The 21934-nt window shown below is 38.9% G+C and overlaps 1 protein-coding gene across 1 annotated transcript; it reads left to right on the top strand.

Annotated features, from left to right (window-relative positions):
* Positions 1–7955: 7955 nt before the first annotated feature.
* Positions 7956–11595, top strand: LOC145989011 (uncharacterized). Its single transcript, XM_083124310.1, has 4 exons — positions 7956–8057; positions 9667–9768; positions 9892–10248; positions 11338–11595. Exons 1-4 carry the CDS (start codon positions 7956–7958, stop codon positions 11593–11595), a joined length of 819 nt encoding a protein of 272 aa, XP_082980436.1.
* Positions 11596–21934: the final 10339 nt, after the last annotated feature.

The following is a 21934-nucleotide window of genomic DNA, read 5'->3' as shown; positions in this document are numbered from 1 at the left end:
ATTACACTCAGTGAATAATGTTAGGAGTATTGATATCATTCCAATCTTTTTTAACGTATAATAATCTGATAAATCAATCCATTTCTTTTAAAGACCATAGATGCCATGAGAGGTATCCAATCGAAAATGTAAAGCCTTCATCATAATAAAATATTACAAGTTACGAATTCAGATTAAGGAAAATGGTGGGAGGAGTGTAGATTGCGTTTACTTTGTTTAATGCAATGTCTTACCTAATTACATTCTAGATCTATATTCGTAAACCAAGTATTGATGAAGCTGTGAATATTACATTCGTACGTGAAGCAGTAAGAAACAAAACGAATTTACTTAACTGTGTTTTGTGAAGTCCAAATTTAGAACAGTAGTGAGAAAATAGCGTAATTGTTCAAATTTTTTAAATAATGTGATTGCAATTTCACAAGTTGATATAATTTTGACTATATTTATTTCTTCAGTTAAAAAATATTGTTACGAAAGTATGTGTAAACATCACATTTAAAAGTTATGCATTTCCTTAAAGTTCAATGTGTTCAGGATATTTAGTTAGATTTCATACATACAAATATAAGTTCCATCACGTTTGCTGAGAACATAATGATCATGGAATTGCAGATTCAAATAATTTACGAAATATAAAAACTGGACTACAGAGTAAAATGTGAAAACAGAAGTGTTGGGAGAGGACAAAAAGGCAGGGCAGTGATCGGAAAAGAATGATTGATTGATTGAGTTAGTGTTTTAAGTCCACTTTATTCACACTAAGGCTAATCGGGACTGGACCTACAGTTTAAAGTGGGATCCGAACCACTATAGGCTCGTTCCAGAAGTCGCATGAGCTTAACGCATTAAACGAGTTATGGCAACTGGCTGTCCCATGAGTGCTTCCGTGCATTTCGTGAGGTTCGTTATGCTGTCCCAAACGTCGCTTTCCGTGCAAGAACGAGATTCACCAAATGCGCGGGCCAGGAGGCTGGTTTGATCGATGAGAATCGTCTCCTGCTTGCAGACAACGCGCGTGCATGATGGCTTCAAACTGCACTAGTTCTGAAATTGTATTATAATTTTAACAGAGAGCTATATGAAGCAACATGCGCAAGGTGAGTGTGCCTTACCTGTTCTTACAATGTAATTAAAATGAGTAACAGTGTCCGCAGTAGAGTTTATTTCTGCCAGAAGAAAATACCTTCCGCTGTACGTCATGCTGGAAAATTTCTATAAACAAAACTCTGCAACTGCGTTTTTGTCGAATTTTTAGTTGAATTCGTTCGTTTCGTTAAGAATTTCAGAACGCACCCTATGTACCTCCACCGGGTCCGGTATCGAACCCGGGACCCTTTGATTACAATGCGTGGAAAATAATGAGATCAAGTAAACGGGCATGGGGAGAAAGGTGCATGAGGTGAAAGGAGGAGACCGACGGCGAAGTTATACATGCTCAGACAGGTACATTCCATATTGAGGAGTTTAGACAAGCGAATGCCATGCCCTTTTTTATACGAGACAATAGGTAAGAAAGTTCTCTAATATGCAAATAAGTATCCTTTCTAAAACTCCACAGTTTGACAGATATCAGACAATAATTTGGTAATGAGCGGCAATGAAGTGGAACTGAAAGAACATATCGATCAATAAGCAAAGTAAATAAACATTATAAAGTTCTATAAACTTTCTTTATTTAATGGTTTTCGATCAATATTGATATTAACCAATGATTTTGGAAGCAACGGGAACAACTGCAACAGCTGCTGCTGGGTGAGCGCTGGCTCCACTTGTGCTCACAACAGCATTGAAACCGTTGATGTCATCAGCAGCGTAATTCACAACTCGAATGGTGCCGTCAGGTTGCACCAAACTGTACCTTCCTTTCACCACTCCACCGTCACGGGCTTCCACCTGGGACTTCCTATCTCCAGTCAAAGCATCACTCACGCCATAAGCGAAAGAGTATCGAGGATGGGCCTAGAAGAACAATAACACTTTTATTTAAGTACGTTTTAAGTGTTGATTCGGATTAATATCATAATTATAAGCAACAATGCAACACGAACCACTTCGGTCATATGAGCCGAAATATGAACCGCTAAACTGAACGTGCTTGATACAAGATAATCCATCATTTGAATATTTATTTATTCTCCTCTTTTTAATAACCAAAATCGCATCTTCGCAGTAGTATAACTGCCGCCTTGTAATGAAAGCGTTCCGGGCTCGATACCCGGTGGAGGCAGATAGTGGTTCAGATCCCACTTTAAATTGTAGGTCCAGTTCCGATTAGCCTTTCTGTGCATAATGTGAGTTTAAAACAAGAAACTCAAACTCAAAGCACATCTTCCGTTATTCTACACTATGCTACTGCAAGAACTTTTGTAAATACTGTTGTAACATATATACATTTTTGTCAAATTTATGGAACTACATTAGTGAAAGTAGGAAAGTCTGTCCAATTTGACAATTTTGTAATAATATGTGCAACGCATATTGATACAGGGGTAAGCTGAATACCACACAAAGTACCGAGAATCTCACCATCTATTTCCTGAGATTTGACAATCACGTTACAATGATTTGTAATTGACAACATTGTTCTTAGATCCATTCTTTCAGTTGGCTATAATGGAGCAAAACGTTGACAACTTCTGTTGTGTTAAAATAGTTTAATTTGTGCATCGCCAACGGATGTAGTATAAAACAATACAATTTCTTGTGTGTTCCCACCGGGATTCCAACCTTGGAAATCTTCAATATGAGATTATTGTTAACCAGCACACTGTCGAACGATCAAAAAATTGTTTTTGGAAGCTGCCGTAAGTACAATGATGTGACTCAAGACATTTCTCGGGTTATATATTCCTAAAGAGCACAGACTTTATTTTAAAATAATAATAATAATAATAATAAGGGAGGATGTTGAGTGCATGAAAAGATAACCCTTCTTTAGAAACTTATCCTTATCCTAAGAAAATTTCTGCATATGTAACGTCATGTGTACTATGCATATATTATACTTTTTCATACAATTGTTAGGCCATTCCTCACTCCTGTCATGGCAAGTATATTAGATAAGTGCTGAAGATTATAGTTCGTTTGCGTCTTCTGTGAAGTGAGAATCTAAAATTTGGTAATTTTGAAAAGATAATAGGTCTGTGATAACAACGGTGAGTTTCAGTGAAAGGAATTTCTGTGCTTAAGGTAATTAAGATATACTCACATAATAATCTACAGCAGGAACAGCGGCTGCAATTGTTGCAATAGGCGCAGCAACAGCAACAGGAGCAGCAGCAGCAACAGTAGCTACAGGGGCAGCAACAATTGCGGCAGGTACAGCAGCAGCTACAGCAGAAGCTGGGTGAGCGCTGGCTCCACTTGTGCTCACAACAGCATTGAATCCGTTGACGTCATCAGCAGCGTAGTTAACGACTCTGATGGCCCCATCCGGTTGCACCAGGCTGTACCTTCCCTTCACCACTGAACCATCTCGAGCTTCCACTTGGGACTTCCTGTCTCCAGTCAAAGCATCACTCACACCGTAAGCGAAGGAATAACGAGGATGTGCCTACAAAGATAATGTCAGCGTTAATTATAAATACAGAAAGGAAGCTGGGTAAGTTTGCTAGAGATATTGAAATACTATTTATTCCATGAGAAGTTTAAGATTTTTGTACTTACGTAATAGTCAATAGAAGCTGGTGCAGCAATGATTGGTGCGCCGTAACTGATTGCACCTCCAGCAGATGCCACTGCTGCAACAGCAGCGAAGTAAACAAAGATCTGAGAAGAAAAGGTAAAGAAAGTTATGAGCTTCATTTAGTCAAAGTATCGCGTAATCACATTAAAACATCCTTTTAAGAGATAACACAATAATTGATCACTTTAAAAGCTGGATTTCTGCCGTTCTTTGCCGCACACAAATTATTTATTAAATTATTTATTTATTATTAAATGAAATAATATGTTAATTAATGTACATAATTTGACATCCTATTAGAACTTAGTTTTATGTGTCCAAGTTAATTCTTGTAATTAAAGCTTGAGGAATTTAAAAAGAAAATCTTAAGTGACGTTGTATCGCGCAAGCATTTACAAAAATAGTTTTTTGAAACAAGAATATTTTCGATTTAGCATATAACACAATGTATGTGTGTGTGTATGTATGTATGTATGTATGTATGTATGTATGTATGTATGTATGTATGTATGTATGTATGCAGTATTACAACACTCACCACCTTAAGTGGATGCTTAGTCGAGTCTTGGGGTTAGATAGAGGGATACCTTGCCAAAATTTTGTAGATGGGGGACACTATTTCTCCGCATCCCCGCATCACTGACCACAATACAATTCACTAACATGCAATCACATTTAAGATCACGCTATCTTTCTATCTTGTTCCTCTGCTACTTCGCTTTATTATTATAATCTCTTTGTAGTAAGGTTACGCACAAGCTTTTCGATTGCGTTACCAATACAATGTCCTTTCAATAAAAGCTGGACAATGACTATATCGTATTAAATATTATGATAAAACAATATATTCCGTTTTAAGATAAACAATTCCAAAATTTAACAAAATCTGAATTCGAATGGAATGGCTTATCTTTTGTGTTTTTTTTACACTGGTTGATGAAAATTGATTATGAACTTTAGTTGCCAAATAAGCATGGAGATGTTGATCCATACCTTCAAATGTTACAGAAAGCATAAAGTGTAGTATTATTGCCAGATCTAATCATTAGTTAGAAAGTTACTAAATTTGCTAGAGTTTACCCATTCAAGAATTTGTAACATCCGCCATGTTAGGCAAATTTCAGTCATATATTTGAATTTATATTATTCGTATACTTTCAAGTTAATAACTGATTAAATTATTTATATTTAATTGTTTTCATAATTCAGGTATATATTTATGTTTTATCTTACGTTTATTATAGTTCCTACAGTAACACTACATAGGGAATGTAAAGGACGAGAGTGGTAATTGATAAATAACATAATGCCATTTTATAACACAATAATTCTTTTTTGAAAATCACATCTGTGAGATAACCACCGTCCTTTGTGATGCACTGACGGACTCGACGAACGAAACTGTCCATTACTTTCACCAGCATTTCAGGTGGAATTGCTTTGACCTCTTCACTGATGCGACGCTTCAGAATTTCTAAGTTGGGGCACGTGATGCAAACACTCGACTCTTGAGGTAACCCCCCAGAAAGAAATCGCAAGCACTCAGATCTGGGGATTTCGCTGGCCACGATATGTCCCCAAAACGTGAGATGATTCTGCCTGCGAACACCGTACGTAACGTTGTAATCGTGTCTCCAGGGGTATGCGCAGTTGCACCACCTTGCTGGAAATAAACTGATGACAAATGTAATTAAGGAATCAGGAAAGTCGTCAGTCGGCCTCTGTAACGTTCCGAATTGACTGTGACTGCGTTTCCGTTATGATCCTCAAAACGTAGGGTCCAATAATCCTGGAAGCCGAAACACCGCACCAAACCGTGACCTTTTCACTATGGAGTGGTTTTTAGTGAAGTTCCTGTGGATTCACATTACTCCAGTATCGCATTTTTTGTTTGTTAACATAGCCTGTCAGTTCAAAGTGTGCCTCATCCGACATAATCTGGTTGGGAAGAATGTCCCTATTCTCGTCCAATAGGTCGATAAGGTCTGTACTTAATTGTTTCCGGCAGGCATAGTCACGCTCGGATAACTTATGGGTCACCTGTATTTTGTACGGATGATAACTTAAATCGCTGAGGAGAATGCGGCGCACACTTCTGTCTGACAAGTGTAAAACTGCAGCATGTTTCTTTACTGAACGCCTAGGACTCCTATCAATAGCATTCCGTACTCTCTCAATGTTTTCTGGTGTTCGCACTGTCCTCGGCTTTCCCGGTGGCTTGTTATTCATGGCATTTGCGGTAGCACGAAACTGATCAACCCACCTCCGAATTGTGTGCCGTTCTGGTACTCTTTCATGTCTCCCAATGTTGAATTGCTGTCGAAACTTCCGCTGCGTAGCTACCACACTGTCACCACTTTTGAAATACGCTTCAATCACAAAAGCGCGATGCATCTTGGTCCAACGCTCCGTTGTAACTAAAATGGCATCCTTCCTGCTACACTCTACCCTGCTCGGTTTTATGCTCACTGCAGGGCCGTACGAGCTACCAACCGTTGAAAGTGGTCGATTGTTTCTGCCGAACCCTTTACAATTCGTCTATTCTTGCAACATCAATTCATATTTTATAGGTTAATAATTATCCCAAATAATATATGCAACATTTTCATTATTTGTCAAATCCAAGATGGTTAGGATTATTTCCATATTTCACGCGAATGTTGTTGTTTGAGCACATGTTAAATACATTTCTACCTAATACCGATATTTCTCAACAATAGACAAGATTGAAGTAATTTAGGCTTCGTTATAAATCCGTAAGCTAAATCTTTATTTAATAATTTTATGTGCAGGGGCAAATATGAATTATTTTATAAAGTCAGTTTCATTATTTGTTTTCCTAGTTTGATATTGTAATATTATATCAAAGAATTTCTCCCTTGCTTTCAATAAAATAACGTTTTCCTATTGGCTGTTTATGTTAGGAGTGGGGAGTGACGCTTCGTGTATATGGCGACGTCAAAAGTTCCACGTTGGCATTCTTAATTGTTGCCAACCACAATCAAAGCTTACTATCGCTAATTAGCATTAATCTGACATATACATTATCAACTTTTCTTGTGTTATTTTTATGGTATGAGTTTGTAGCATTGTAAGAAAGACACTGTTAAGCTATTCCTCCGCTTGAGGTAGTAGTTGAGATCTTGCTATTAAGGGTGAAGGCGGTGCGCGGACTCTGTCGTGTTAAATAAGTTGCTTATCACTGCCTACGAACGAGCAAGACCAAACAAATTATAATTTTATCTTGTGCGAATCAGTATGTACGCGCGCGATTCGTGATTAAAGTTTTTGGACGTTTTTAATTTAATGTTTTAGTTTTATTTACTGCCACATGTCGGTGGTTACCTGGAGTTGCAATTGTGGTGGCACGTTGCAAATTTTTACCATCCTTTAACGATATTTTCCGGAATGTTACAGTAACTTTCATCTAAAACTGTATCTGTTCATTAGCCACTTATTTGACTTAAATCTCATTGCTATTTTGTTTTTAAAGCATTTGAAGTTTACAAATTCTCTAATTCAAATGATTCCCTGATCTCACCACCGTACAAAAACCGGAGTTATTCATACTTACTGTAATTGTGTTCATGCTGAAGATGATATTAATCTGATGTAGAGAATGTGTTTTCCAGTGTCTTATATACGATTGGTTTTTTAGGAGGAACAGTTACATTCCCCTCTTACTTCCTTTGCTATACAAACTTAATAGCCTTGGATTTATTCAAATAATATCCGAAAGGATTCCCTTCACTTTAGACTGGAAGATAGAGAAATAATATGGAAGACGCTTTTCGAATTCCGACAGGGAAATTAGTTATCATAACGTTGCCAAAGAGATCTCGAAAACAATTAAAATATATTATGAGATGAATAATGCCTCATATTGCAAAGAATTATCGAAAGGGGGGATACGTATACTTTTTTACTCAACCTTCACGTTGCCATCTTTTCGTACCTTTGACTTTCTTGTTTCTTAGGAATGCTTGGCCAAAGGGGGAGGGGGTATGACCCTCATCAAACCCCACTTGGACACGCCACTGATGCTGCACTGATCGAAAAAAACTTTATTATTTTGTGTTTTACGAACAGTTATATATTTGTTAAAATGCACATGAAATCATAAGCCAGCGTTATAACTGAGTTGCTGTACAAGAGTTATGCAACATAAAAATGTATTAATTTTCTTGAAGAACATTTGACAGCAAATATGAACCAAACAAAAAATTACATTTTAAAGTTACTACGATTTGTTTGCTAAATTAGATAGATGTATGGAGGAAGCGCAACTTTACTCCTGAGACTTCGGCCTGTGGATGGGACCGGTGGCCACCCACCATCGCAGGAAATTGAGGAGCTGCGAATGAGTCGCGTAATGTGGTTATAGAAACCTACAACAATGGGGGTTCGTTGTGACGACCACACGTCACCCCGTAACTGGTTGAATGATCTCTCACCTTCGCAGCGAGACCGACAGTCGGTAGGTGGGACGACCCCCTCGGATTGTTGCCCCACCAGTTTATTAATTCATATTACTAACAATAGTGCAATTTTCGTATTCTTAAAAATATAATGAAAAGTCTTATATCAAACTAAAATCTAACATAAATTCAATTTTTATTGAATATTGTTCTAAATCAAAGCAGTAATTATTTTTTACTAAAGCTATGCCTGGAAGTACGTTGCACTTTGTCCACTTTAAAACTTGCAAACAGAAAGTCTTCGTGACAAGCTGTGATAACTAATTTTCCTGTCAGAATTAGAAAAGCGTCTTCCATATTATTGCTCTAACTATCTTCCAGTCTAAAGTGAAGGGAATCCTTTCGGATATTATTTGAATACATCCAAGGTTATTAAGTTTGTATTGCAAAGGAAGTAAGGGGAGAATGTAACTGTTCCTCCTAAAAAAACAAATCGTATATAAGACACTGGAAAACACATTCTCTATATCAGATTAATATCATCTTCAGCATGAACACAATTACAGTAAGTATTAATAATAACTCCGGTTTTGTACGGTGGTTAGATCAGAGAATTATTTGAATCAGATAATTGTGTAAACTTCAAATGCTTTAAAAACTAAATACTAATATAATATATATTTAATTCTTGTAAATGGCTAACACGCATAGACAGTTATACGTAGATAAAAATTACTTTGAAATTCAGAAAAATGTCGTGGAAGGAATCAGTAAAAATTCTTAAAACTGTGAACTCCAGCAAATTTAGTAATTTTGTAACGAAAGTTTAGATCTGGCAATATTACAAAACTCTATGCTTGGTGTAACACTTGAAGGTATGGATCAACACCTTCATACTTATTTAGCAACAAATGTTTATAATCAACTTTCATCAACCAGAAGAAAAGAAGAAATGCCATTCGATTCGAATTCACTTCTTGTTAAATTTTTGGATTTATTTAATAACAAATTTAATATTTATTTTTAATAACAACTTTCTGTGATAATAATAGTTTTGTTATGGTTGGTAACGCAATCGAAAATATTGTATGTAACCATAACCTTACTTCAAATAACTTATAATACACAACAATCAAAAGGAAAAGAAGAAGACAGGTGGAAAAGGTGGTTTTAATTAAACGCGTATGCACCCCTTGCAATGAATTATAGTGTTGTATTTTGTATCTTGTGTTGAACCACATTATATTTTAAAAATTCCTCTTTGTAAATGCTTGCATGTTCAAAACTCAATTACCAGACTTTCTTTTTCTATTTCTCAAGCTTTCAAGAACATGATGAGATAAATTAAATTCAAAGTTAGATCAAGAGAAACCTAATTATATTCGTAAATTAAACTAATTAACTTAATAAGTAATTTGTGTGCGGTAAAGAACGGCAGAAATCGTTTTTAAAGTTATAGCTGTTTAATTATTGTGTTATCTCTTAAAAGGATGTTTTAATGTGATTACGATATACTTTGACTAAATGAAGCACATAACTTTCTTTACCTTTTCTTCTCAGATCTTTGTTTACTTCGCTGCTGTTGCAGCAGTGGCATCTGCTGGAGGTGCAATCAGTTACGGCGCACCAATCGTTGCGGCACCAGCTTCTATTGACTATTACGTAAGTACGAAAAGCGTAAACTTCTTATGGTATATATAGTGCCTTTTCCTAACTCAATATCTCTAGCAAACTTACCCAGCTTCCTTTCTGTATTTATAATTAACGCTGACATTATCTTTGTAGGCACATCCTCGTTATTCCTTCGCTTACGGTGTGAGTGATGCTTTGACTGGAGACAGGAAGTCCCAAGTGGAAGCTCGAGATGGTTCAGTGGTGAAGGGAAGGTACAGCCTGGTGCAACCGGATGGGGCCATCAGAGTCGTTAACTACGCTGCTGATGACGTCAACGGATTCAATGCTGTTGTGAGCACAAGTGGAGCCAGCGCTCACCCAGCTTCTGCTGTAGCTGCTGCTGTACCTACCGCAATTGTTGCTGCCCCTGTAGCTACTGTTGCTGCTGCTGGTCCTGTTGCTGCACCTGTTGCTGTTGCTGCACCTATTGCAACAATTGCAGCTGCTGTTCCTGCTGTAGATTATTATGTGAGTATATCTTAAGTACCTTAAGCACAGACATTCCTTTAATTGAAACTCTCCGTTGTGGTACAGACTTATTATCTTTTAAAAATTACCAAATTTTATATTGTCACTTCACAGAAGGCGCATACGAACTACAATCATTAACACTTACCTAATATATTTTCCATGACAGGAGTAAGGGATAAGTTAATAATTGTATCAAAAAGTATAATATGTGCATAATATACATGAAGTTACATACGTAGAAATTTTCTTAGCGGAAGGATAAGTTTCTAAAGATGAGTTATGTTTTCATGCATTCAACGCCCGCCCTTTTTTTTTTTACAGAATCTCGGTGCTAATTGGCAACATATAACCTAATAAATGTCTTTAGTCACATCATTGCACTTATGGCAGCCTCCAAGACAATTTTTTGATAGTACGATAATGTACTGGTTAACCATAACGTCACATTCAAAATTTCCCAGGTTTGAATTCCGGTGGTGCACATCCAAACAATTCAAATGTTTTAAACTGTAAATCCGGTGACGATGCACATACTGAACTATTTTGACACAACAGAAGTTGTCAACATTGTGCTCCTTTATAGTTTATAGTGCCGCCATAGCCAACTGAAACAATGGACCTAAGAACAATGTTGCAAAGCATAACTCATTGCAATGTGGTTGTCATATCTCAGGAATTAGAATGGTTTGATGTTAGGTACTGTGTGTGCTGTTCAGCTTACCCTGTAACATTATGGGTTGCATATATTACAACAAAATTGTTCAATTGGTCAGACTTTCCTAATTTCACTAATGTAGTTCCATGAAATTGACTAGAATGTATGTGGTTATACAATATTACATACAGAGCAACTTGCAGGAACATATTGTAGAAAATCGGAAGGTCTGCTTCGGTTATTAAGGTGAGGCGAATAAATAAATATTCAAATCATGGATCATCTTGCATCAAGCACGTTCAGTTTAGCTGTTGACATTTCGTCTCATGTCGCCAACGTGCTTCGTATTTCATTGTTGTTAATAATTATGATCAATTCAAATCAAAACTTGAAATGTACATATTTATATAAAGTGTTATTTTCTGTTCTAGGCCCATCCTCGATACTCTTTCTCTTATGGCGTGAGTGATGCTTTGACTGGAGACAGGAAGTCTCAGGTGGAAGCCCGTGATGGTTCAGTGGTGAAGGGAAGGTACAGCCTTGTGCAACCTGACGGCACTATTCGAGTTGTTAACTATTCTGCTGATGACGTCAACGGCTTCAATGCTATTGTAAGCACTAGTGGAGCCAGTGCTCACCCAGCAGGAGCTGTTACAGTCGCTCCAGTTGTTACCAAAATCATTGGTTAATATTTATTTTGATTGAAAGAAAGCCATAAAGAGAGAATTCATAACTTAATATTTTTTATTCACCCTACTTATTCATGGAAATGTTATCACATTTCATTCAACTTTCATGCAGTACCCTACCAAATTCCTTCTCTGAAATACTGTCAAACTTTGAACTTTCAGAAAGGATATTTAGAGGGCGTACATGAATTTTGTAGAACTTAAAATTAACTATAGTCTCCTACTCTTACGTGCACAGCACTTGCTTCAATAATCTTCCCTATATTTGGTAACATCCAGGTATCGGCATTAATGAATGCGAGACCAATATTTCTCAGGATTCAATATATATGTTACACATAGATTCCGATATTACCATGTTTCGAGAATGCACAGCCATCACAAAGAAATATTTTTATAATTTATATATTGTTTTCATAGATTTATCCAATCTGTGTTAGATTTTAGGAAAGATTGTGTGAAGTTGGTACACTTGAAAGCAGGGGCGCGCCAGGGGAGCGCGAACCCCTTAATTTTCTTCCGCTCCCCTTCATCACCCCCTACGTTCAACTGAAAACACTAACATTAATATGTAATATTATGTCATATTGTCATATTGAGCGCCGAATGATAGGTACTGAAGTAAGACCGTTATTATTGTATGCAACAGGCAAGCACTGAAAGATGTGCCGATACTTTTCTGTACTGGCGGCAGCCTCTGTAAAGATCAGCGGCCGTTTTTTTTTCTTTGGTCAGCATTGTTGTTATGATTTTTTTCTTCTTTTGTTTCTTCAAGTGGTCTGTTCGTGGTTTTTGATAATTGCTTATAGCTTAATGTGAGTTATGTTTTTTTTATTTTTTGCATTGTCGATAAACGGATTGTTTTTCGCCTACTTTTTCTCTTCCTTACACTGGAGCATAAATTTCAGCTGCTTTTAAGATATCGCCAGGTTGTGCTCCGGAAATTATTTAATGCGAGTTGTAACATGAAGGGTAGTTTTCTTCTTCTATGTATTTGTTCCACGTAACATGTCTAGTAAACGTACCATTACAAGCTTTTCCAAAACTGTTAGTAAGAAGCCCAATGTTCACGAAGAAATTTTACAGTTTGTTGTTGGGTACAGTGCGGCTAAAGGGATTTTAAAGATGACACAGTTGCTGTGTTCTTCGCGTTTTGTCTTGTGTCAGACGGAAGGTATAATGTACTATGTATTTTGTGCCTTCATTGAAAAGGTCCAAAAATTGTGTTTTTAGGGCAGGATGATTTTACTTTGTATTTCACTACATAGTTCAATAAGACTGCAACGTGTATCTGAATGTTTACACTGTATGACCACTTTCTTGGAGTAGAAGACTTAATACATATCATCATGGACGTCCGGGGAGGCGGGGGGGGGGGGCAGCATCTCTGGAAAATGAATGCCAATCGAAAGTTATACATATATTTCACATATATATATCTTAATTTTAGTCAGTAATTTATGTTAATCAGTGGCGGCGATTAGGGATGGAGTTGCCCCCGCACTATGCTAAACCTTATCTACCAAGGGAAAGTAAACTGCCCCTCCCCCCCCCCCCCCCCAGTTTTGGCACCTGGCTCCCCCAGTTTTGAAAGGTTGCATGCGTGTTTCATGTTTTCCTTATTTTCAGAATCGCACCCCATAAATTTCTTTCCGCACCCCCTCAGCACCCTTAGGTGAATAATCCTGGCGCCGCCGCTGCTTGAAAGAAACATTTTTCAGGTTCTTCGTGGTCCACGGTCCATTATCTTAGCGGGTTTTATAATCTGGAATTCAAGCTGATGGTAGCTTTGCCTCCTTGTTTGAAATGGTCTTTCTGATGCTTGGCGTTTTCTATCTGGAACCACAAGCAAAAAACCCTGCGCAGAACCGCGAATCCTGTGCACCGTACTCGCGCGTGTAGGGGAGGGGTAGAGTGGAGCATGCGTCCTTATGGCCCGAGTTGAACGGAATAAGGGAGAGGTGCGCGGAGACTTTTCGCTGAAGGTTCTTTTGTTTATGGTCGCTCTAATAGGTGGTTTCGCCACACCACTGTCGCGGGTGAAAGATGGAACTCTGAGAGATGTGCTTCTTGATGGTCTGGAGGGAGGGAAAAGCACTCATCCACCTGCTCTCCCAGCGCGACGGTGCTTGCCTTCAACGCCGTGTGGGAGTGTGCTATAGATCGACCACAAGGAAAAAACCTTGGGACGAAAAGTCCCCGCGCAGCTTTCCCTTCTTCCCTCCACCTCGAGCCATAAGGAAGCATGGTCCACTCTCCCCCTCCCCTACTCGCGGGGGTACGGTGCACAGGAGCCGCGGGTCTGCGCAGGTTGTTTTGCTCGTGGTTCCACTATAGTGATGGGAGCTGTGAACTGCCCGCTCCTTCGGGGGTGAACGAGGAGTTCCTCTGTGGTTGTTGTTCCTCGGAGTAGTGAGCTTTGCGTGTGTTGTCAGCCGCTCCGGCAGTTCCCAGTCGTTCACTCCCAAGTAGCGACCGTCTTTTGTTTCTGCTTGGGCTTGCTGTGGTGGTTTTCCACAGATAAATCCGCGCAACTCTATTTATAACAACAATACATGTATTTAGGGTGACCAGATAATTGTTGAACAAAAAGAGTATATAGTCTATAGGTTGAAGGTGCGCATGCACAAAACATAAAAAGAAAACGAAAATAAGGGTGGCTATTTGTTATTGCTTCTATTATAGCCCCTATAAAATAGGCCTACACTCTACAGATTCAAATTACTTATAAGTCTAATGTAATTAGCTAATTACAAATACTTTCTAACCAATGGGTACCATCATTCATACTTCTGGGATGATTTTGCTTTCTTGAGTATGTATATAAATCGTCCTTTATTGTGGTCATGTCCACATTGAATTTCACTTTCATTACTTGTTCGAGTGTTGACACAAGGATTGTACTTTTATTTCCTCTCGCCAATACGTTTTAATAACACTGAAGAGTTTTTCACAATCAACATTTGTACCAGGCAGAGTAGAGTAAACAAGAATTTTATAAGAGGCACAATCACTTTTTAAATTTGACCCTGACCTCCACTTACCCATCATTGTTTCTTTTCTTCCCTCCCCCCCAATCTTCAAGATGTTTTTCAAGGGCTTTTGAAATTGCACAGTAAGTGTCAAAAATATTATTATCATTAAATTCCAATTAATTTGAATTATGTTTTGCTTGTTGATGGATATATGAAAATGACTCTTGGAATTGTTCATAGGAAATTCTTGAGTCAAGGAGTAAATACCTCAGTTTCTTGACATCTTCAAAAAACGAAGTGACCATGTTTCTAAGTATTTTACCACTTCACAATGAAACCTATTTGAAACAGAGAAAGGATATTCCTCCGTCATACTCCCTTCTTTTACAAGTTTCATAAGTAAACATTTTGCTGAGAATGGGAAAAAGTTCTGTTCTATTCTGTAGGAGTTGAAAATATTGAACAGAAACTTCGATTACTGTTATATCACCCCTTTCAATTTTTAAAATAGTATCATTAAACAGGAGTAGCTGTGCATGCAGAAAATAGCCATAGTTAACTTGTATCATCTTGAAAAAAATTGACTATAGCAATTGGGGCATTTTCCTCACTCAAAAAATAGGCCTTTGTCGCTTCATACTGACGTATAATTAAAGTAAAGACAGGAATTTTATCTTTGAGTGCTATAAAAGACCCTCATAATGGCACCAAATAAATTACAAAACCTTTTCAAATTTTCTGTTCTCACAGTAAAAATACTAAAATGATTGTATATTTTGAAAACCAAGTTCTCAACATCTATGGGTATTATTTTCGCACAAGGTACAGAAATTGCATTCTTTAGAATATGAGCCCCACAACAAATAGGCCAAATATTTTTTTCCTAATCTGCACTCTAACTCTCTGTGCACATTTTTATTTCTTGATGTTGTCTTGTTTATGCTACCAAAATTTAATGGTGCATTATCTGCTACAAATCCAACAACCTTAGTTTCCAAACTATATTGACTTACTGTATCCATCAATACACTTGTAGAAACTATCCAACTTACGTGTCTCAGAAACCGATGAACATTCTGTGTGTGACTTCAATTTTATATGTTGTTCAATATCATATTTACCTTTGTTTTTATAGAAAAGAGTATATTTGGGGATTTTTGCAAATTGAAAAGAGTACAGAGTACATGAACCTCTAAAAGAGTATAATACTCTTAAAAAGAGTATGTCTGGTCACCCTACATGTATTGCAGTAGCGGAACTACAAGAGAGAGACGGATGGGCTGGTTATTCACTTTTAACACTTACTGTGACATGTTTTAGCAATGTGAGAATAACTGTAAAAGGAACTTCGCAGGTGGAAATAAGCTCCGATGAAACGCACAGGGTTCCTTTTCTGTGCTCTTCTTTATTGAAATCGTCTTTCAATCGGCAGAACGACCCCAAACTACGTACTATCGTAAAGAAAAGGTGGGGGCGGGAGAACTGTGGAGAGCGTGTGAATTAAAGTGCTATTATTTGCAATCCAAGGATTAGCGTTGTGTCCTTCATTCTCTTATGGGTGTTTGTTTGACCGTTTATCCAATTGCATGGACATCCGTAAGTGGAGGAGCAAGGTGGTAACGACACCCTGAAAAATTATTTGCAAAATACAAATATATTAGGTTAGTCAAAAAGTAAATGCAATGTTTTTCTTTTCTTCCGTAGGTTGGCTGTATAGCTTTCTGCGCTCGCAAGCCGATAGATATTATCGTTGTCTTCGCCTGTGGCAGGTTACAGCGTCATCACTTTAGTTCGCTCTGCAGTGTTGCCAAGTAAACATGGCTGCGCCACTGTCCGTGTGCACCACAGAAGAACAGCGTTCTGTAATCCGTTTTTTTGTGGTCTGAAGGTGTACCAGGAGCTGAAATCCATAGAAGACTTTCAGCACAATACGGTGACAATGTTTTACCGCTGCGAAGTGTTTACCAGTGGATTGAAAAGTAATTATGGAACATTATGTGGAAAAGGGGACAACAATAAACAGTGAACGATACAGTGATATGCTTTCGAACAAGTTGAAGCCTGCAATTCGAAGCAAACGACGAGGTCGATTGTCGGAAAGCATTATTTTGTTGCATGACAACGCGCGTCCCCATACCGCCGCCAACACCGCTCAAACTCTTCAGAATCCGGGCTTCGAGGTATTAGAGCATCCTGCATACAGTCCCGATCTCACCCCGTCGGATTACCATCTGTTCGGTCCACTTAAAGATGATTTAAGAGGCCGTCGATTCGACACAGATCAACGGGTGAAGAAAGCGGTGCATACGTACCATTTTTTCTCAGGGTATCGGAAAGCTTGTGGAACGTTGGACCAAGTGTATTGAAGTGCAGGGGGACTATGTTGGAAAATGATATCATTGTAATTTTTCAATTGTTGCTGTGAAAAATAAAAAAAATGATTGCATTTACTTTTTGACTGACCTAATATATATTCAACACATTATTTTATTTCAGTCGCAGTAACTTGTTCATTATTAGAATGATGTAAATGGAACATGACAATTTCAAACTGAAGGACTGTCCCACTATTACGTGGAAAAATATGACTCATTTGCTTTTCTCCAGAAAGAAATACTGCGTACGTCCAGGTTTAATTGTCACAGTTAATCTAATGAAGATGAATTTCTCAGAGTATTGCAACTTATTATGCAAGGTGTTTAATCTTGCTAAGGGAGTAAAATTAATTACCATAATACGCTATTTAAATTACACATTTGTAGGATTTTGGGGGGAGCTTCAGCCTCCCGAGCCCTTCCCCTGGCTACGTACCTGAATCAATAAAAGAAGACGCAGAATCTGACAAACTTATCTAACACCAATAAAAATATATAAGTTGAAATACATTAAATCTTCCTCCCCCTCTTCTTTTGAGGGAGGGGCTAGATCTGTGTTTATATATATTATATATACATATACATACACTAACACACACACACACACACACAGTTGGTAGCTATTTGGGGGGACCTGGGGGCAGTTGCCTCCTACTTTTTTTTGCCACCGTACTATGGTCTCTTAATGCTTGTCTACCACAGAGAAAATAACTTTCCTTGCCCTCTCCCCTTCCCCAGTTTTGGCACCCAATCGCCGATACTGGTCAGAAGTATTCGGATAGTTCAGAGTTTCGCAAATTAAAAATGTTTTCAAATTTCCTTTATTTTCTTATACCAGAACAATTGGAAAGCCAGGATAATTCTGTTTAGAAAATAATATATTTTTAAATTAAATTATATGCATTAACAATTATTATTACAATAAATAATTCTAAACGTGAACCCATAGCCCACTATGTAGGATTGTAGCGGACTATGGTTAATCAAAAATAAAAAGAGAGAGATATTTTCACCTGGTAGCCAGCAGCGGCGATTGGGTGCCAAACTGGGAAGCAAGGACAATTTGGGACTGGACCTACATTTTAAAGTTAATCCGAACCACTATGTACCATCACCGGGTCTGGTTAGACAAGGCTTAGGCAAAAGTAGAAATAGTAGGGGGGCAACTGTCCCCCATGCCCCTCCAATCGCCACCACTGCTGGTAGTCTTGCATCAATGATTATAAAATTAAAAGTACATAACATCGCAGACTTCAGACTTCTGGAGACTGCCTCACTACACAACAAACACATTCATTTATGCAAGAACAAAATTGAAATTTTTACAATTTTCAAAAATTGTCGATGTAATTTTCGTAGCATTTTATAGGTTCACACTTTAAATTTTCTGGCTCGAGAGGGGGGGGGCATGGCCCCTCCCCTGGGTACGGGCCTGCCCTGACCGGTACATTGTTTCCTTCCTGCTGTGTATGTTCTCTTCTCCTTTCTTTCATGTGGAGTAGTAGGGGAAGTTCCCTCCCTCCCTAATCCTTTTCACTCAGAATAACTCCAGCAACAATCCTCCCCACCCCCTTCGCTCAACTGCACGAAAAAAAACTGAGAGTGGTGTCGGTCGTTCCTTTCAACGACTCCCTCAGTGAGTAAGCTCCAGTGAACTGCCTCGCAAAAAGGAGCTGCATCGTTCCCTTGAACGACTCCTTGCGGTGAGCGAGCTCCGGTGAACTGACTCCCGAAAAGGAACGGCCATAACCCATCACTATATAGAGTGTGCTGTTTCTTTAGTTCGGACGCGGTAGTTTGTGTATCCGACGGGCCGGGATAACGTTTACGATGAGCTGCACTGTCGGATTTGTGTGATGAGACAGCTAAGCCCAGAATTTGGTTTTTCCCACAGCGTAAACTCAAAGAGTGTCTCTTGATCCAAGTCTTCGTGGATTTGTTCTGTCCGGATGTATCTGTCAGCTCCATAGATTATTCGGAGAGCTTGATTCTGCACTCTCTGTAGAGAATCAAGATGGCACTTGGAACTGTGCAGCCATATTGCACACGCATACGTAAGGAACGTCCGTATCACTTACTTGTACAAACAGCAGGCGGATACGGAGCGGTAAGATTTGATTCTTGATTAGTGTGTTGCAGCTCTCATCTATAAAACCATAAGTATTCAAATATGTGATCAACAGTTATTATTTCTGAAATATTGATATACATGGGTCAGTTGTTAATATTTTGATAGAAATGTCCGTAGGCGAATGCTTGCCGATTATCTAAAGGTAATTAAGTCGTGAATAGGTTCTACAATAGTATATTAGCTACGGTTTTAATGTTTAAACAGCTTTTGTTCCTCGAAATCCATAGAGGTTTTATCAACAGCACAGTGTGCGGCACGATAAATTAACCCCGTTCCGATTAAAAAAAGGTACATTTCATGTAAGTTGTATATTACGGTACTGCATCAGACAAACTGTATACGTGATGTGGACTGAAAAATACGGTGATCGTGGGTGGAGTCACAACGACGCGCCATGCCGACAACAATGATCCGTCTTCTCAAGCGCATTTCACTGTTTACAGTGAGTGTCTTGTGTCGGCCGTAATTTTTCGGTGTTTGCGTGCAATACTGTTCAACATGCCGTATTCAATTGAAGAAAGGATTGCCATAGTCAAATTTTACATGCAGACGCGTTCGATAAAGGAGACAAAGGAAATGTTCGCCGACAGGTTTCCCAATCGTCAGATTCCCGCCAAGTTGACAATTCAAAATCTGCTCAAGAAATGGAGAGCAACAGGATCGGTTGCGAATGTGCCCAAGAACTGCAAGCTGTCATGCGAAACATGTTATCCCGTACGCAAATGTGTCTTCAGGTTCAACATCTATTGTAAACAGTAAGTACATGAGTAGTGGTAGTGGGCCGGTTCTAAGCCCGAAAATGAGGCTCGGTGAGGCTCGCAGTGTTGCCAACTGCTTACTCGAAAAAATCACCAAGGTTTTTCTTGGTCTAACCTAACCTAAAGCAAGAAGCTGGCAATCTTGCTTGAGAGTTCACAAACCGGAAGTGAGGCTTAGTGAGGCTCGCAGTGTTGCCAACTTCTTACTCGAAAAAATCACCAAGGTTTTTCTTGGTCCAACCTAACCTAAAGCAAGGAGCTGGCAATATTGCTTGAGAGTTCTGCAACCGGAAGTGGGGCTCGCAGTGTTGCCAACACCTACTCGAAAAAAAAATCACCAAGATTTTTATCTTGGTCTAACCTAACCTAAAGCAAGAAGCTGGCAATCTTGCTTGAGGCTTGGTTTACAGTGCATAAAGCAAGGTTGCCAACCTACTAGTATTTTTGCCATAGTTTTTTACAAAAAAAAAAAAACAGAGGAGAGAGAGAGGGAAGAGTTAAACAACCGACAACTTCCAACACCCACCTACAGCTTTTTTTGGTCTAACCTAACCTAAAACAAGGAGCTGGTAATTTTACTTAAGACTTGCCTTACAGTGCATAAAGCAAGGTTGCCAACCTACTGGTATTTTTGCCATGGCTTTTTACAAAAAAAAAGAGAGGAGAGAGAGAGGGAAGAGTTAAACAACCGACAGCTGCCAACACCCACCCTAACCTAACCTAACCTAAGCTAACCTAACCTACCCTAACCTAACCTAACCCACCCTAACCTAACCTAACCTAACCTAACCTAACCTAAAGCAAGAAGCTGGCAATCTTGCTTGAGGCTTGCCTTACAGTGCATAAAGCAAGGTTGCCAACCTACTGGTATTTTTGCCATGGTTTTTTACAAAAAAAAAGAGAGAGGAGAGAGAGAGAGGGAAGATTTAAACAACCGACAGCCCACCTACAGCTTTTTTTTGTCTAACCTAACCTAAAGCAAGGAGCTGGCAACTTTGCTTGAGGTTTGCTTTACAGCGCATAAAGCAATTTTTGCCAACCTACATATACTAAACAAGGAGAGCCGGCACTGCCGTAAAAGAAAGAGAGATGGATGGGTGGTAACACTGCACGGGTTCAACGTCACCAAGTAAAAATCGCCTTAAGTAGTCCAATCAGCCCGTTTCTGCGCCATCTTGTGGTGAGCCGAAGTGGTGAGCAGTGTTGCCAACTCCTCACTCGAAAAAATCACCAAGGTTTTTGTTTTTGGGTATAACCTAACCTAAAGCAAGGAGCTGGCAACCTTGCTTGAGGTATTTTCTCGCAGTGTTGCCAACTCCTCACTCGAAAAAATCACCAAGGTTTTTGTCTTGGTCTAACCTAACCTAAAGCAAGGAGCTGGCAATCTTGCTTGAGGCTTGCCTTACAGTGCATAAAGCAAGGTTGCCAACCCACTGGTATTTTTGCCATAGCCTTTTACAAAAAAAAGAGAGAGGGAAGAGTTAAACAACCGACAGCTTACCCGCAGCTTTTTTTTGCTCTAACCTAACCTAAAGCAAGGAGCTGGCAATCTTGCTTGAGGCTTGCCTTACAGTGCATAAAGCAAGGTTGCCAACCCACTGGTACTTTTGCCATAGCCTTTTACAAGAAAAAAAAAGAGAAAGGGAAGAGTTAAACAACCGACAGCTTACCCACAGCTTTTTTTGCTCTAACCTAACCTAAAGCAAGGAGCTGGCAATTTTGATTGTGCAATCAACCCGGTTGACCGCCCTCAAGTGGAGATCAGCGTTGCCAACTCCTCACTCGAAAAAAATCACCAAGATTTTTTTTGGTCTAACCTAGCCTAAAGCAAGGAGCTGGCAATTTTGATTGTGCAATCAACCCGGTTGACCGCCCTCAAGTGGAGATCAGCGTTGCCAACTCCTCACTCAAAAAAAAATCACCAAGATTTTTTTTGGTCTAACCTAGCCTAAAGCAAGGAGCTGGCAATTTTGCTTGAGGCTTGCCTTACAGCGCATAAAGCAATTTTTGCCAACCTACATATACTAAACAAGGAGAGCCGGCACTGCTGTAAAAGAGAGAGAGATGGGTGGATGGCAACGCAGTATGTGTGTGCGTGTG

This window comes from Lepisma saccharinum, chromosome 6, assembly GCF_977018435.1.
Source record: "Lepisma saccharinum chromosome 6, izLepSacc3.1, whole genome shotgun sequence".
Lineage (NCBI taxonomy): Eukaryota > Metazoa > Arthropoda > Insecta > Zygentoma > Lepismatidae > Lepisma > Lepisma saccharinum.
This window is presented reverse-complemented; position numbering and strand designations above follow the sequence as displayed.

Bases quoted from the DNA above. Each gene is read 5' to 3' on its own strand.
- LOC145989011 (XM_083124310.1), top strand. From the start codon at position 7,956: ATGTATGGAGGAAGCGCAACTTTACTCCTGAGACTTCGGCCTGTGGAT. The intron at 8,058-9,666 runs GTAATGTGGTTA...TTTTCTTCTCAG, and splicing joins AGGAGCTGCGAATGAGTCGC to ATCTTTGTTTACTTCGCTGC. The intron at 9,769-9,891 runs GTAAGTACGAAA...TTATCTTTGTAG, and splicing joins CAGCTTCTATTGACTATTAC to GCACATCCTCGTTATTCCTT.